The sequence below is a fragment of the Muscardinus avellanarius genome (genome assembly GCF_963383645.1).
Source record: "Muscardinus avellanarius genome assembly, chromosome: 13".
Classification (NCBI taxonomy): Eukaryota; Metazoa; Chordata; class Mammalia; order Rodentia; family Gliridae; genus Muscardinus; species Muscardinus avellanarius.
This window is the reverse complement of record NC_137799.1, coordinates 18833094-18848752: the sequence shown is the minus strand read 5'-3', so window position 1 is coordinate 18848752 and position 15659 is coordinate 18833094. Positions and strand designations below refer to the sequence as shown.

The 15659-nt window shown below is 40.5% G+C and overlaps 1 protein-coding gene across 5 annotated transcripts in view; it reads right to left on the bottom strand.

Annotated features, from left to right (window-relative positions):
• Positions 1-15659, bottom strand: part of ASTN2 (astrotactin 2) — a gene marked incomplete at both ends in the record, with an annotated part of 976717 nt that overhangs the window by 827745 nt on the left and 133313 nt on the right. For all 5 annotated transcript variants that reach the window (XM_080708339.1, XM_080708335.1, XM_080708337.1 and 2 more), the window contains one exon: positions 13369-13556. In XM_080708339.1, coding sequence (XP_080564465.1) covers positions 13369-13556 — 188 coding nt within the window. The remainder of the gene's footprint in view (positions 1-13368; positions 13557-15659) is intronic.

Genomic DNA, 15659 nt, shown 5'->3' with positions numbered 1-15659 from the left:
TGTATGTGTGTGCGTGTGCGCACGCATGTGTGTGGTATTAGGGATTGAACACAGAGAAATTAAACCTCTGAGATATACCCCAGGCCTTTTCATTTTTTTTTTCTTGGTAGGTTATTGAGAACGTTGCTAAATTGCTGCGGTTGGCATGGAATCTGTGATCTTCCTGTCTCAGCCTCCCAAGTACAGGTATGCACTACCATACCCAGCTCAATTACTTTGTAGCATGTCTCTGGGGAGGATGTCTGCCAGATATTTTCTCATAATTAGAATGGTTAGATATTGTTGGCCAGAATAACACAGAAGAAGCCTCATATCATTTCAGAGCATTCATGATACTGATACATCTTATAATTGGTGACCTTGTACTTGGCTACTTGGTTAATATGTGTAGAGGATTAAATGGTGGAACCAGAAAGATGTGTCCAAATTCCAAATTTCTCAGAAAAGATGGATGTTGCCATGATGTGAAAAGGGGGTCTTTGTAGATATAATTCAGGTAAGGTCTTCCTGAGGAAGAGACCATGTCAAGTTATCTAGGTGTACCCTCCACTCAGCGACAGGTGCTTACAAGAGCCATGGGGAGGAGACACAGGAGAAGGTGGTGTGGACTCAGAGGCAGAAAATAGAATTAAGTAGCCGCAAGTTAAGGGAGACTAGGCACCACCAGAAGCAGAAGGTGGAAGAGGCCAGAAACTATCCTCCCTCAGAGCTCTTGGATGGAGAGCTCCCCTGGCAACTCCTCAATGTCACACTTCCAGTCTCCAAACTGGTGAACAAATGCATTGGACCGGGGGGGGGGGGGTTAATGGGAACTGAACCTGAGGGCATTCTACATCTGAGCTATATCCGTAGTCCTTTTTATTTAATTTTTTTTTGAAACATGGTCTTGATAAGTTGCAGAGGATGATCTTAAACCTGCCCTGCAATCCTCCTGTCTTAGCCTCCTTAGTACTGGGATTACAGGTGGGTGCCAATACTATGCCCAGTTATTTTTGTTGTTTTAGCCTCTTGGTTTGGGATAACTTTTTATGGAAGCTCTAGGAAGCTAATACAAATTATATTAGGCAGATTCCTCCACAGTGAAGTCACTATTTTTTTTTTCGTATTTCATAATTACAGAGAGCATTGATACTTTGAGACTAAAAACACCCCATTTCCTCTCAAGGTTTCTCTCATTAATTTGAGTACACATCGGTGGGTCTTGTCAGTAGTAATTATTACAGTGGTGATTGTCTAATGGTGATTTTATGTTTTCCTCTTTCCTTCTACATTTATTAATTGGAAATTCTACTGTAAAGAAGAACTATCTCTTCTACCCATTTATTTAGTTAGTTGGTTGTTTCTAACTGTATTTTAGAGTCGGAGTTGATATTCTTAATAACTCTGGACTAACATAGCTCAAAGGACATTTATGAAGACCAAGCATGACAACAAATTAGGAAAAAATGAAAGTAAAAGGAAAGGACCTTTACTAAGTACTGTGCTAAGATATTTTATGAGAAAAATAAGATACTTTATGAACCTTTTATTATTTATGTCTCCCCTCAGCCTCATGAATGTGGTCTTCATAAACTCATTTATAATTGAGGAGAAAGTAAGAAACAGAGCGATTGGGCACTATGCCTAGGGACTAATAGCAATAAGGAGAAAAGTCAAAAATTGAATCCAAATCAGCCATGGTGGTACACGCCTGTAATCCCAGTACTTGGTCGGCGGAGAAAGAGAATCACAAGTTCAAGACCAGCCTTAGCAATGTAGTGAGATGTTCAACAACCCAGCAAGACCCTCTTTTAAAACAAACAAAAAATTAATAAACAAAGGGCCGGGTATAGTTTGGAGGTAAAATACCTCTGGATTTTAATCCCTAGAACAACAACAATATAAAAAAAAAGAATTGAATCCATATCTCTGTCTCCAAACCCATCTGTTTTTACCAAACCCAGCTAACTTTGGGTAAAGAAAAAAAATGGAGAAAAGAGATTTAATTCAAAGGGGAGATAGGAGATTCAAGGTAGCCTACACCAAGCCCACCCCCCGCTTTTATTTTATTTATTTATTTTTTTACTGTGGGTTGTCTCTACATGAACCACCCCATTCTTTTTTTTGTGGTTGTTAGAACACCATATGAAGGCTCTAGGTTCTTGAAAGAAAATAAAATGTGGAAGAGGAGGCTGAAGCCCAGGAGGCTGGAAGTGGTCACCAAGGGAACACTTCCTGGCTCTCCCACCCACTGTGCCCTCCCCATGTTGCCCCACAGCATGGATCTCTTCTTCCCTTCCCTCCTCCAGGCCTCTGTGTTTTAGCAGTCTACCTTCCCTTCATTTCCTCTTCTCAGATCTGCTGAGTGGGGTGCCCAGCCTCAGGCCTCCTCTATCCCTGTCACCCCCAACTTCCTCTGCAGCCTCTGTCTTGGCACCTGTCCTTCACTGGTCACCATCCCCTGGCCCTGGCCTTTTGCTCTGTCACAACTGCTCTCCTCTCTGTTATCTTTCCTGCTTGTTTCTAACTGTGTGGTTTATCCTCTTCCCCACTGTGTTTTACTCTCTCATTGTTCTCCTATCTCTGCTCCATCCTCTGTCTGCTCCTGCTATTTTCCTTTATTTTCCTACATCCCTCTCACTGTTCTAGGTTCCCTTTTCTCCCGTTGCTCCTTTCTGCCTCCAGTAGTTTCTATGTATCTAAGATAGATGTGTTTATCAATAAATACTGACTGGTGTCTCTTTTCCCTGTAGGTGTGATTCTTTCTGCCTTCCTCTGTCTATATAATGCAGAAGTTTTTGTCTATACACACACTCATCCTGCATTCTGTTTTGGCCAGAAAGTTTGGAGAAACTGCCTTCAGGCCCAGTTTCCAAGTTGCTTCTTGCTATTTGTCAACGTTCTCCATTTGGACTTGATCGAGCAGAAATGGAGAGCTTGCATTCTCCTTATTTTTCTCAACTGTAAAATGAAGATGGAGTTTGATCCCATTGCTGTTCCCAACTGTTCTATGTGTACACCCTTCGTAAAGGGCTGCATGCCCTGCATTGGCTCCTGGCTTGGCCACATCATATATTTAAGAACCTACATCTATCCACCAGCTACATTCATATATTTTCCTAGTTATCTGCCTACTATCTTGCTCATTCTTCTGGCATAAAAATCAAATGTCTCCAACTGGGGCTCCCCTTTCTCCAAAGTTCTAGAATAACAGAGTGAAACACAGCCACTACAGCTGCCAACATGAACATGCCTGCGAAATAGAGGATTGTTCAGCTAGCCATTGAGATTCATGGTGTCTCTAGAATAACCAAGCAAACACTGGCTATTCCAGAAGAATTGTATTCTGTGAGGTCTAATGTGCTTTCAGCTCCAACATTTCAACTATATTTTATAGTTCTGCTGCTCTGAGGAAAATCATGCCAAATAATTTTATACACACTATCTCATTTGAAGTTATGATTTTTGTTTCATTTTGGACATGACCAAAGAAAAAACTCCTATCTCTACAGCTGGCATGTGGTAGAGAAAAGCTTGAACCCAGACTTTGGCACCAAATTCAAAGCTTGTTTTCTTTCCATGTGGTATGTTTCTAAACACTGAGAAAGATGGGCCACATTACCTATAGGCAGAAGCCATGGCTTATCTCCTACTTTCTCTAGCAAAACTAGAACCCTAGTGGACTTCTACTAAATCTTTGTTGAAACAATACAGGGTAAAGCTACAAGGTTCATATATATATATATATATATATATATATACACACACACACACACATATACATACATACATATATTTGGGGGATTCTAGAAATTAAACACTCAGGGTATTCTACCACTGAGCTACACCCTCAGCCTTTTTTATTTTTCATTTTGAAACAGAGTCTTCATATGTTGTTGAGGATCTTGCTAGACTTCTGAGGCCAGCCTTGAACCTGCAATCTTCTGCCTCAGCTTCCCAAGTGCTGGCATTACAGAGATGATTCACCATGCCTGGCTTGATTTAATTTTTTTTAATTAGAAAAATTACATTTGTGATCTTTATAAAAAATCCTCTTCATGAGAGAAGAAGTGAATGGATGTGTGGATTTTGCTCACCTGTGTGAAAAAATACTTGTTATAAATACACTACCAGGTTTTATCATTTCTTGGAAAAGGATGAAACTTGACCTTCATGTACAGATAGGGACACTAAGACTGAGAGGGGAATATGACTTACTTATGTGGTCATGGAGTACACTGGTGGCAGGGTGGGGCTCTGAGTGTAAGTTTAAGTGCGTGTATTATCAATTTTGATGTTATGCTTTTAATTTTAGTTCCATTTTGCAAATAACTAAAGAAGAAATTTCTCTCTACAGCTGGCATGTGGCAGATTCTAAGCTTATGTTCAAGCTTGACATGGTCTTTCCATGTAGCATTATGGTCTTTCCACACTGGCTTTCTGCCACATTTTTATTTTAAATAACTCTTCTTCATTGGATATTCCCCCCACTAGTCCATCTTAATTATGAAAATTTTTGTGAATTCAGTTTATAATAGCTTGTCTTCTCTTCTATGGTTGCTCTAGTCATCATCATTTAGTATGACTTATGAAAAAAATAATGGCCAAGTTGTATGGGTTCAATTGAGTCTACATCCTCACCAAAAAAAAAAAAAAAGAAAAGAAAAAAGTTGAATTCCTAATTCCCAGGACCTCAGAATGTGATCTTATTTGGAGATAGTTGTTTTTTTTTTAACAGAGATAATAAAAATTATAATGAGCTCATTACAGTAAGTCCCAATCCAATATGACTGGTGTCCTTCTAAATGGGGAAAATCGAGGCACTGAGACAACCACACAGGCAGAATGCCATGCGAAGACTGAAGTCAAACTGTCACCAACCAAGGGACTCCCAGAAGCTGAGAGAGATGTGCAGGACAGGTCCTGGTCTCTTGCCTTCATCAGGAGCTGGGTCCTTCTCAAACCTCTGCCTCAAAATTCTGACTTCCAGGACTGTGAAGCAATCATTTCTGTTGTTTAGACCACTTTGTTATAGCATCTTTAGGAAGCTGTATACTTTCAACTGGCAGAGGACAAAGTCATCCTATGTATGAAGTCAGGACAATGTACTAGGCTTTAGCAAATCAAACATATGTGATATATATCCATATACAAATTTCCTGATATATATATATATATATATATATATATGTGTGTGTGTGTGTATGTATATATATGCATATATATGTATGTGTGTATTTCTATATGTGTATAATTATATATAATATATAAAGTATATATAAGGTATATATGTGTGTGTATATATATGTATGTGTGTGTGTGTGTGTGTATATATATATATATATATATATATATATATATATATATATATTGCTTCCTCCACTCATTCTAGATGAGAAAATGAAAATAGAGAAAACACATGCTCCAGTCACACCAATGATATGTCAACCATGGAGTCAGAATATGAACTTCAGGGACCAAGAAGGACACAGTTCTTCCATATCAGTGACATTCTCTGTGCCTATGTCTTCTCAGCAGTAGAACAGGAGTGATCAAGATATCTCCTGAATCAGGATTACTATGAGAACTGAATGAGTTAAATATGTGTCACTAACCAAACACTTAGCAATGCTGCTTGGCATTATTATCTTAATAGTCCTTACTTTTGTGAAGCTTTTCTCATCATTTTCCTAGTCAAACATTATTTCTTTTAACATGCTGACCCCAGAAGTAAACAATATTTCTAGTCTTCTCAGAACCTTTAGAAGCACTTATTAAGAAACCCAGACTTTTACTCCTATAACTTATAATGCAGGGCCACTTTTAGCAGGCAGATTTCATAGTTCACTTGGCCTAAGCTCTAAGCTTTTTAAAGGTTTGAGTGATTGAATCAATGAGCAATGGAAAAATGATATAGTATAAATTAAAAGAATGCTCTGGATGGGGACAGTGATCTAAATCCATATTTCATAAGAATTTTCCATAAATATTATCCCAATACTTCAAAAAAAAGCTACTGATGGAGACTGGTAATAATTTATTGGCTAGATATGCTGGTACACGCCTCTACCTCTAATCCCAGTACATGGGAAACTAAGACAGGAGAATTTCAGGCTAGAGATCAGAGCATGTTAACTTATTGAAATCTGTTTCAAAATAAAAAATAAAAAGATCTGAGGGTGTATTTCAGTGGTGAGATGCCCCTGGTTTCAATCCCTACTACTATACATAATAATAAGAAGAATAGTTATTATTATTATTATTATTTCTTAGATTTATATAGCATCTTGTAATTCTTAAAGTTTTTATGTTATTTTATCATAGCATTACATATCATCTAAATTTGGAAGAACTACAAAAGTCATCTATTTTAATTATTATTCCTCTAAAAGTCCCAATGAACCCAGATCCCAGGTTTTGCTTACATATACTCAGGGAAGAAAAACTCATCACCCCCAGATTCAAGCCAGTTTACCTCTGGGAAGTTCACACATTGAAAGATCCATTCTGCAACTGAGTAGACATTTGGACTCTTATTTTGGTTCTCCTCATTGGTGCCCACCAGTACAAATCTGCAGCATTTTCTACAGGATATTCCTTCTGAAAGAAAAGTACCCTCAACATTCCTTTTTTCTACTTCAAACCAAACATTTCCTTTCATCCCACTTCTAAAAAAAAACATTTTGTCATAAAAAAGACCAAAGATTATATAAAAAAGGGCCATGATGAAAGATATTGATCTTCAACAGTTTCTGTAATAACTTCTATGGACTTTTTTAAGACAAGACACACCATATCAAAATGAAATGATACCACTGTTTAAAGGGGAAGAAAGGGGGGATACAGTTATATGATGAACCATCTGAGCCACACGCAATAACTATTTCTGTTGAAAGAAACTTTGATCAATGAAAAATAAAACGTATTTCAGAATGCCAATGTAATAATGACAACAACAGTAAAAAAGCAAAAATATAAACAATACCTAAATGCAAAGAAGAAACAAAAAGTTCTGATCATATTTGTTAAGATTTTTTTTTTTTTTTGCATTTAACATCTACGCTATCTGAAGGACGAAAGCTCCTATCACTTTCTAAATAAGAAAACTTAAAGTACCCCTTTCTCTACTACTCAAGTTTGCATATGCACATCACAAAACTAGCTGGAATGAGTGAGGAAGCCCTGTTACTATATGCTGGTGAAGAATGCAAAGGTCACATACAGGATTTAAGCCAAGAGGTTCCTCTGACTCTCTGCACCTGTCTCAGTCAATGTGTTCACTGCTGTATTCCAAAATAACTGGCCACACAACTTAGCATAAGGTAGATGAATTTACTCATAGTTTTAGAGGATTTCAGGGTTCAGTCCATGTTAAGTCAGGTCTGTGGAGATTATGGTATGGCAGCAGGAAGTAAAAATAGGGAGCAAGCAAGGCTCTGCTGTCACATCATGGAGGCTAGAAGCCAGGGAGGGAGGGAGGGAGGGAGGGAGGGAGGGAGGGAGGGAGGGAGAGAGAGAGAGAGAGAGAGAGAGAGAGAGAGAGAGAAAGAGGGAGGGAGGGAGGGAGGGAGGGAGGGAGAGAGAGAGAGAGAGAGAGAGAGAGCGAGCGATCAGGGAGAGGAGTGACCTTATTTAATCCCCAAGTATCCTCCCTTAACCAACAAACCCCACTTCCAATACTGCTATCTTGTTTCCACGAAGGCTAGTAGAACAATCTAAATCCAAACCATTATAGCACCTATAGTAAATCCCTGGGATTCCTCTGGTTTTCTTTTCTTCTATCTATAAACTGGTGGCATGAACAGCCCTCTCTCCCTCCCTGACCAGTATCCAAGTTCTATCCCAAGTGGAATACCAACATAAATAACAAACCCTCACTACAGCTAACATTTTAATAACTGCTACTGCTTTCTGAACACTTATTGAACACCAAGCACAGGGCCCTACAAAATCATGCCCAAGAAAACAGACACAATTTGAACACAGGAGACAGAATCCCAGCTTCAGTACTTAATGGAGATGAAAAATGAACAGATTACAAAACCTCATCTTTACCAGGTTCCTAATCTTTAAATGAAGGGGCAGTAACCATATGTATCTATCTTATAGAGGTTTCAGATTGACCGAACAGAATACTGCACATATTGTACCTAATTGTGCCTGGTCTGCAGTAAGAGCACAGTGACAGCCATCATTACACAGGGTACATTACACAGATTCATTGTCAAGGGCACTCATGAGTATGACCTCATTCAATACGAAAAGACTCTAAGAAGTGGGGAATATTATTACCCCAGTTTTATAAAGATGAAGATGATTTGGCCAGAGACAGAGACACCGTTCATACTTGGGAGCTGACTTTCAAGCCATAAACTCCCTTTGTATTCCTATGGTTTCCACATAAGGGAGAGTCTTTGTAAGAATTAATCATGAAATCTAAGTTAGTTTAGTAACAGAGAAGATAAATCATTGTGTACTACATCACTTCGGAACAGAGTTTAGCCTTTATAGACAGAAACACTGGTTTTACCATTTAACCTTTTTGTGATCAAGGTCACAAAGATAGCTATTTTATTAGCTTTCCAGGTTCTTCATCTAAGAAAGATATCTACCATTAGATGTGCTGTCAAGATTAAATGTGATAATGCATGTAAAACAAAATTTGGAATGCTGCCTAGCATATATAGTAAATACTCAAAGTACATGTCAGGTTTTAGGACTGTTTCTCTATATCAGATAGCAATATAACAGCAAATGTAAGACTAAACACAATGCCTTCTTACTCCTAGATTGAAGTTCTTTAGATATGTTTGCTATGGTAATATTAATAGCCACTCTTGCAGCATGTGTGTACACTAGGTTACTAGAATCTCAGGCCAAAGATCCTGACTTAGGGGTTCCAACAGACCAAGCCTGGCCACTTGCCCCATAAACCAGGGAATTTAACCCAGGGGAATACTGCCTATGAGCTATAGCCTCAACCCTTTTTGAATTTTATTTTTTAGAATCAGGTTCTCAGCTGGTTACTGAAAAATCTCACGATTTTTCTGAGTCCAGTCTTGAACTTGTGATCCTCCTGTCATAGCCTCCCATGTACTGACATTACAGCAATGCATCACCACACCTGGGCAGGAAAAAAAACTTTAATTTGTGAGCTACATCTGGAATATTAAATCCAGGGGTATCAACAAACCAGAAAGTTATGTTTCATAGTTGAGGAAATTGCCGGTGTGGTGCTGCATGCTTGTAATCCCAGCATTCAAGAGGTTTGCAGACAGCCTCAGCTACTTAGTGAGTCCTTTGCAACTCAGTGAAACCCTGTTTCAAAAAAAGAGACTAAAATATAGTGCTAGGGGTGTAGCTCGGAGGTACAATAACCCTAAGTTCTATTCCTGGTGCCACAAAAATATATATAGTTGAAGAATCTGAGGTGTAGAGTTATCAAGACACCACTCACCCAAGGTAAAACTAACTGGAAGCAGGAAGTTAGTCTGAATTCAGAGCCAGCTTGGCTAAAACTTAAACTTCTGCTTTCTTCTCTGCATTATGCTGCCTGCAGGGCTGAGGATGGCATGAAACAGCTCTGAGTAGCTTAAGCTGGTGCAGGGTAATTGAGGAAAAGACAAGGCCACCCTCTTTACCTGGCTTAGGTTCACTGAGCACTTTCTCAAAGCATCTCCCATAGGGATATTAATAGTCAGATGAGACAAACTTCTGTAACAAAGGAAATGCTTGGCTCAGTGCTCAATAGGCCTGAAGAGCATGCTGGTTGTACCTAGGTGGGCACGGATTGTAGCTGGTTCCAGTGACTGAGCAGGAGCTTATTTCCCTGCATGGGTGGACAGAGTGTTTGATGGAGAAAAGGAGAGGAGCTCATGGATCTTGGCTCCCAGGCTTGAGTTTGACTGGACAGTTTTGGTCTTCTCACCTATCACCTCAGATCTGGACCAATGGGGAAAAAAAATGGTTCATGTAGTAGCAATGTGATATGAGTTTCAATGGTCCCAAGTGGCATTCTGTTTGTGTTTTGGGGCATGTAGACATAAGTGGTTCAATAACTTACTGAGTCTCAGATTTCTTATCTGTGAAATGGGAAGACACATAGAAGCCTTAGTTTGATTGTCTGTTGGGTGCGTATGTGTGTTTATGTGTGTTCTGAAGATGGAACCCAGGACCTCTCACATATATTTTACCACTGAGCTGCACCTCAGCCCTATTCCAGCCATCTTGAATGTCTCTGTGAATAGTTAATTGGGGGTAGCAAAAGCAAATATTCCTTTTGTTCTTGCTGAATTTGTCTATGGCCAGAACAAGGACAGTGTTTGGGCTACAGAGAGAACTGGTGGTTCCTCAATCCCTACTGACTATCCGAGGGACCCCACACATGTCCTAGGCTGTTGTGAAATTCACTTTACCCATCTATGAAATAAAATATTATAACTAATCAGAACATCCCAAACTTTTCAACTAAAAAGTACTCCAATATAAAAGCAAATGCTGTGTGTGTGTGTGTGTGTGTGTGTGTGTGTGTGTGTGTGTATTTTACTGGGGATTGAAAATCCAGGGGCATTCTACCACTGAACCACATCCCCAAGCCCTTTTTATTTTTATTTTTGAAACAGAGTCTCACTAAGTTGCTGAGAGCTTGCTAAGTTCCTGAGGCTGTCCTTGAATCTGTGACCCTCCTGTCTTTCTCCCAAGCACTGGGATTATAGGTATGCACTACTTTACCCGTATAGCATATTTTACATGCCAAGCTCCTCTAATTCCAAGGGCTTGATATAGCTGCATGATAAGTGTTAGTACAACCCTCAAATTACAGGTGACAGAAACAAGATACAGAGAGCAAAATACTTTGTCCAAGATCATCTAGAGAGAAAAGGGACAGTAAAACACCTCATATTCAGGCTCTAGAGCTCCATAGTCTGTACTTAACAGCCTCCATATCTCCAGCCTTTAGATGGTGAATAGCATTTGCAGAGGCTGGTCTCACCTCTCATAAGCCGGCCTTCATCAACAGACCAATAGAACTTTGGATGGAGAATATCTTGAATATGACTGTCCCCCAAAGGTACAATGGAGACACAAAAGATCCAGATTAGAGACCCTGAATGGGAGAAAGCACTACTTGACCACAAGATGGTCCAGGGAGAAGGGAGGGTCTGGAGTATGCCAACTTCCCTGTCCCCTACTTTGCCAGCCATATTCTGAATTACTGGGGATTTCAGTGACATCTGGGTCCAACCTGAACTTGGTGACAAAAATAAAGCTGAGGGACACTCTTCTGGGGAGACAGTGTAATATAGTGGAACTAGCATTGGGCCTGAAGGCAGAAAAAAATACATTCAAGACCCATTCATAATTGAGATAATATGATGTAGGTTACTGGGTTATAAGAAGATTGCATATAAGTAAATGCTGTGCTGCAATTGAAAATACCTAATAAATATTAATCAAAACTGAATTTCACTCTTAAGTATGAAAGAAAGAGGAACAATCACCCCTAAACCTTCTTAACATCAGATGGTTCCCCATGCTTCCCAAGAAATTCAGCAAGTACCCTCTGATGATGCTTACAAATTTGCACCCCAAAGTTAGCATACAGGCACCCACTTGTCTTGGCATGTGGCTGCATCATTTGCTAAATATATACATGGAAAAAGTCTATCACACTCATTTCGCGAATAACACAAAGGCCTTGATTTGTTCCTCCACGTGATGAGCATGCGTTAGGTCCAAAATTAACGTTGCTATCTGGCTGGGGTATATGTATGTTTTTCCCAAAAGAGAAAATTTCCAAGATGTTACTCAGCCCTAGTCTGCATACTTAATGCACAGGGTTGATTGAAGATGAATAAAGAAAAGAGTCTAAAACCAAAGGTCTGTTCCTTTATACAGTCTCAATAAATACTGACTCTGGAGAGAAGGAAGAAAGGAAGGGGTGGGAGGTGGCACTTAGGGTAATCACTTCATCTCTCTGAGCTGTGACTGCCTCATGTGTGGCTTGGGAATACCACAGCCTATCCAGGCTTCTGGTAGTGCCATGCTAAAGGAGAAACAGAGAAAACAATTGGAGAGGAGTGTAGTTAGAGAAACATAACATTAGGGGAATAGCAGGTGTTGCTTTCATTGGGTCTCATCCCGAGCCCACTAGACCTTGTACTTTCTGCAAATTGAATGCATTTGTTTGTTTTCAATTTAACATGAAAAACCATTGATTAAAGCTCTTTAAAGAAATCATTAATAGGAGACTACATACCATTTTTTTTTCTTGTAGTACTAGGAATTGAACCCAGGGCATTCTACCTCTGAGCCACACCTTAAACCCTAATTTATATTTTATTTTGAAAAAGGGTCTCACTAAGTTTCTGAGGCTGCCCTTAAACCTGTGATACTCCTGTCTCGGCCACCCTATTACTTGGATTACAGGCATTCATCACCAGGCCCAGCTGAGACTACATACCTTTCAGACTCCCAGTTAAGTGATTTCCCCCCTTAGAAACCTTCTTGGAGGAGACAGCAGACTCAGAGAATCCTCTGTCATGGTATTAAGAGAGCTGAAAGTCCACCTCATCTCTCTGCACTCATAACCTCATCTTTACTGTGGAGGGAACATGCCAGACTTCATGCACTTTAGGCAAGAATGCAATGAGCTGATTTTTATAAGTGTGCCCAGCACAGTGCTTGACAAATGGTAAACACTAAGGGAATTCTTGAATTGAGGAGAAATGGGGTATGCAGGACATAATTCAGACTTTTTAGCCATACATGTGTGGGTTTGAATGTCCAAGAACAACTCCATCTCTGACCAACTATATCACCTTGGATAAGTGTCTCTCCCCTCTGCCACCGCATTTGCAGCTATACCGAGGGGAGTGAATAATGCACGGGGCCTCTATAAATGACTGCATTAGCTACATCCAGCCCACCTACAGGTGCCACAGTGACACTGGGAAGTTTTAAGCACCTCACAGCAAGGCAATTGAGAAAGGGCAGCCCATTCCCGTTTTGTTTCAATTTTGTTTGTTCAGTCATTCTTGGAAAGGCCAACTGCATTTTGGAGCAGTGAACCTCAGCCCTTGGCGAGGCAGGCCAAGCATGTGACCAATGTTAAACAGCTATTCCCAGAGATGTCAGCCAAAAGGCCAAGGAGTTGGAGACCCTTTATTTTCTTCTCTGAAGCACAATTAGTTTGTCACTGCTGACAAATGATGGATGGGGAAGCATCCGTCCAGGTGACAGCACAGAATCCATCTGACCTTCCGTTTATCACTCTAACCTCCTGTCCTTGGCCAACCCTTCCCCTCTATCTGCTGACAAGTCCTTGCCTCTCTCCACCTCTCCATCATGCATTCCCGCTCCAACCCCATCACAGTCCTGCTTACTCACCATCACAGACACATGGAGGATGTGCATCTGCTCCTCGACGATCTCCGAGGGCTCCTGGAGCGTAGGGGCAGTGGCCCGGGCCAGCTGCCCAGAGCTGCTCATGGAGACGTGGAAATACAAAGTGCCATTCTCCAGCCACTGCTGTCTCCAGTGCACCAGTGAGATGTCCGCCGCGGTACCAGACATCTCTGCAAGACAAGACCCGAGGCACTGGGTAAGCAACATGCCCGGCTTGGTGCCAAGGAGAAAAAGGAGTCACACACAGTTGGGAGTCCAGGGATTCACCCTCCCACCAAGTCTACAAGCCAGGGCTTGTCACTTCCATTTATTGATGGGACTACTGTAGCCGAGATTTGGCCCTAGAACAGAGAAGAAGCAGGATTTGAATACTGTCTAAAAGTGCAGTTTGTCTGGTGCACTTCTGTTTTTGTTGTTTTCTACAACATCATGCATGAAAAAGTAATTTTTTCTCCTCTAACAAGAGAAAGGAACTAAGCAAAAGGGCTTAGAAAGTGTTCTGTTCTTATGAGACAATGCAATTAGAAGACTATGAAGGAAATCCATGAGAGGAATAGAAGGTCAGGTGTGAATTATTTAGACACTGATCTGGAAGGCCTCCTGTCAAAAACTCAGACCTGGGAAGTCCCAAGAGACCATCCATCTCAGCTGAGGTTCCTCAGGTCATCCTGTGTGGGAATGGAGCTTGAAAACTGACTTGTTCTAAGCCCATTTCTGCAGCTTTGATGGGAGCAGCTCTACTCTCCAGAGATGCTAAGAACATACTGTGTTCTCAAGCAAGGGAGTGTTGGCATAAAGGCTTCCATATCTTTCAAATATTCAAAAAGCCACTGCTGTTCCCCCGTGTTCTCATATAACTGGAGGGAAGTTAGAACTTTCATTTTTGGATAGTAGTTAACTGGGGATTAAACTCAGGGACATTCTATCTCTGAGATACACCTCGCAGCCCCTTTTTAAATTATTAAATAGGGTCTCACTCTCATTGTTAAGGCTGGCCTTAAAACTGCGATCCGTCTGCCTCAGCATCCCAAGTACTATCATGCATGCAGAGAACATCCTAGTAAAGTATTTAATTGATACTCCTGACTTAAAGATCCTCTTATCTGTATGCTATTTCTCCTTTTATAAATTTTATTTTAAAAGTATTATTTGAAGCTGGGAGTGGTGGCGCATGCTTGTAATCCCTGCGCTTGGGAGGTAGAGACAGGAGGATTGTGCAGGTTCGAAGCCAGCCATGCTGGCTTAAGAGACCCTGTTTCCAAATTTTAAAAAAAGGAGTATAAAATAGGACTGGGAGTGTAGCCCGGAGGTAGAAGGGTTTCCAGGAACCACAGTACCACAAATAAAAAAAAGTATTATTTGAATTATATTGAATAGTTTTATGTAATACCAGTGTAGTCTCTTAGTAGGTAAGAAAGGGAATGGCACATACCAAAGAGTCATTGCACTGAGATCATAAAATCTTAGCACCTTTTACTCTTATGAATAAAGCAGAAGGGGATGAGGTTCCTAGAGAATTACCATCCCCGCACTAAAGTGAGAATTACTCTTGGAGACAAGTAGGATTAATCACATCCATCAGTAGACAACTTGCTTCAGTAGTGTTTGAGTAGTATTTGAGGGCTGGAACTCGGAGCCCCCTTACTGAGATACAGAAGCAAACCTGACACCATATATCCTACATCCTGCCATAGACACCATATATCCCAAAGTCTTTGACCTTGTGCACATGCACATGTGTGAACACACACACACACACACACACACACACACACACTCCTAATGAGCACTGAGGGGCTCTTCTCTTTAGCCAATCAGCTCTCCCCTTGCCTCACTCCATCACATGTGGTGACTCTGAATGAAAAAGAGTCACCTTAAAGGGAGGAGAGGAGATGACACCTACTCACCAAACTCTACTGGATTATCTTTGTATGGTTCATTCCCAATGGACTAACTCCTTGAGCTCTGCATTAAAAGACCTATAAGGGGAAGAATGTCTAGCAATTAAGAGATGCTAAGAAAAAAGGGAGCTATGGATTTTTAAAGTTTGATATTCATTTACCATCATCATCATTAAAAGAGACAAGAACTAATTCACCCTTCAGATGTCCTAAAACAAAACAAACAAATAAAAAACTGATTATCCTTGATTACTTGCTCGCGCTCTCTCTCTCTCTCTCTCTCTCTCTCTCTCTCTCTCTCTCACTCACTCACTCACTCACTCTTCACCTAGTCCACCAGGAAATCCTCCAAGGGCTGTCCAAAATTCAACC